The sequence below is a fragment of the Lipophrys pholis genome (assembly GCF_963383615.2).
Source record: "Lipophrys pholis genome assembly, chromosome: 8".
Taxonomy (NCBI): Eukaryota; Metazoa; Chordata; class Actinopteri; order Blenniiformes; family Blenniidae; genus Lipophrys; species Lipophrys pholis.
Window position 1 is genome coordinate 30,285,598 of NC_137630.1, and position 867 is coordinate 30,286,464.

Here is an 867-nt window from a genome sequence, read left to right on the forward strand (position 1 = left end):
GCGGCTCTAAAAACTAACAACTCCTTCCAAACTTCCAGCCGGGCCTCGTTAATGCTGCGCAAACACGCACGAGCACCTTGTGTTTGTGCCTCGTGGTTCTGATTAATGGCACATGTCATGTTATAAACAAGAGAAAAATATTATTAAGGTTGTTTTTTTTTTTCTTTAATCTATTTTTTTTAATCTTCATCAGTTGTGATATTGTGCCGCATTTTACTCCCTATGAGAGTTTCTCATTGTGGCTTGCTTATGAGATTTCCTGCAGTATTCCGGTAATATTATAAATAAAGGGATAAAAGCAGCAGAGGAGTCGGATGTCGGGCGCGCGAGCTGCTGATGATCACCGTGGGTCACATAATGCGAGTGGCTCGGGGCTGCCCAGCATGTCAGGTATTAACAGAGCGAGTGTGATTAAATGTGGGAGGTAGGAGCTGCGAGGCTGGCGGAGAGCGCTGCTGCCGCCGCTGCGAGCTGGAAACTACTGAATGGGAATCTATCCGGCAACTTCAGCACACCGCTGCCTCACGGCGACGACACGGGGACTCTGCGTAAAACCGAGCGGCGCGTCTCCAAGTGCGGAGCAGACGAGCGGGACGCGCGAGTTGGATCGCGCGGCGAGCGGCTTTTCACTTGTTACCGGCGCGCGGCTCCCGCGGACATGCCTGCCATCAAGAAGGAGCGGCTGGATGGGGACGACATGGCACTGACCGCCTTCAACCAGTCCGAATACCTGGCCCCTTTAAATGCCACCGCGATCCCCGTGGTGACCCCGCACCCGCCGCCCTACGAACACATTTTCGCCCATCACCGCGCGTACTTGGGGCTCCACGACTCGGCGCTGCACCACCAGCACCTCCACCATCACAC

The 867-nt window shown here is 54.3% G+C and overlaps 1 protein-coding gene across 1 annotated transcript in view; it reads left to right on the forward strand.

Moving 5' to 3' along the window:
- Positions 1–403: 403 nt before the first annotated feature.
- samd11 (sterile alpha motif domain containing 11) overlaps positions 404–867 on the forward strand; it is a 27,627-nt gene continuing 27,163 nt past the window's right edge. Inside the window, 1 exon segment of the mRNA XM_080468575.1 lies at positions 404–867. This exon segment is cut by the window's right edge and continues 245 nt beyond it. Within this exon segment, the coding sequence (XP_080324701.1) occupies positions 416–867 (452 nt within the window). The 5' untranslated portion in view covers positions 404–415.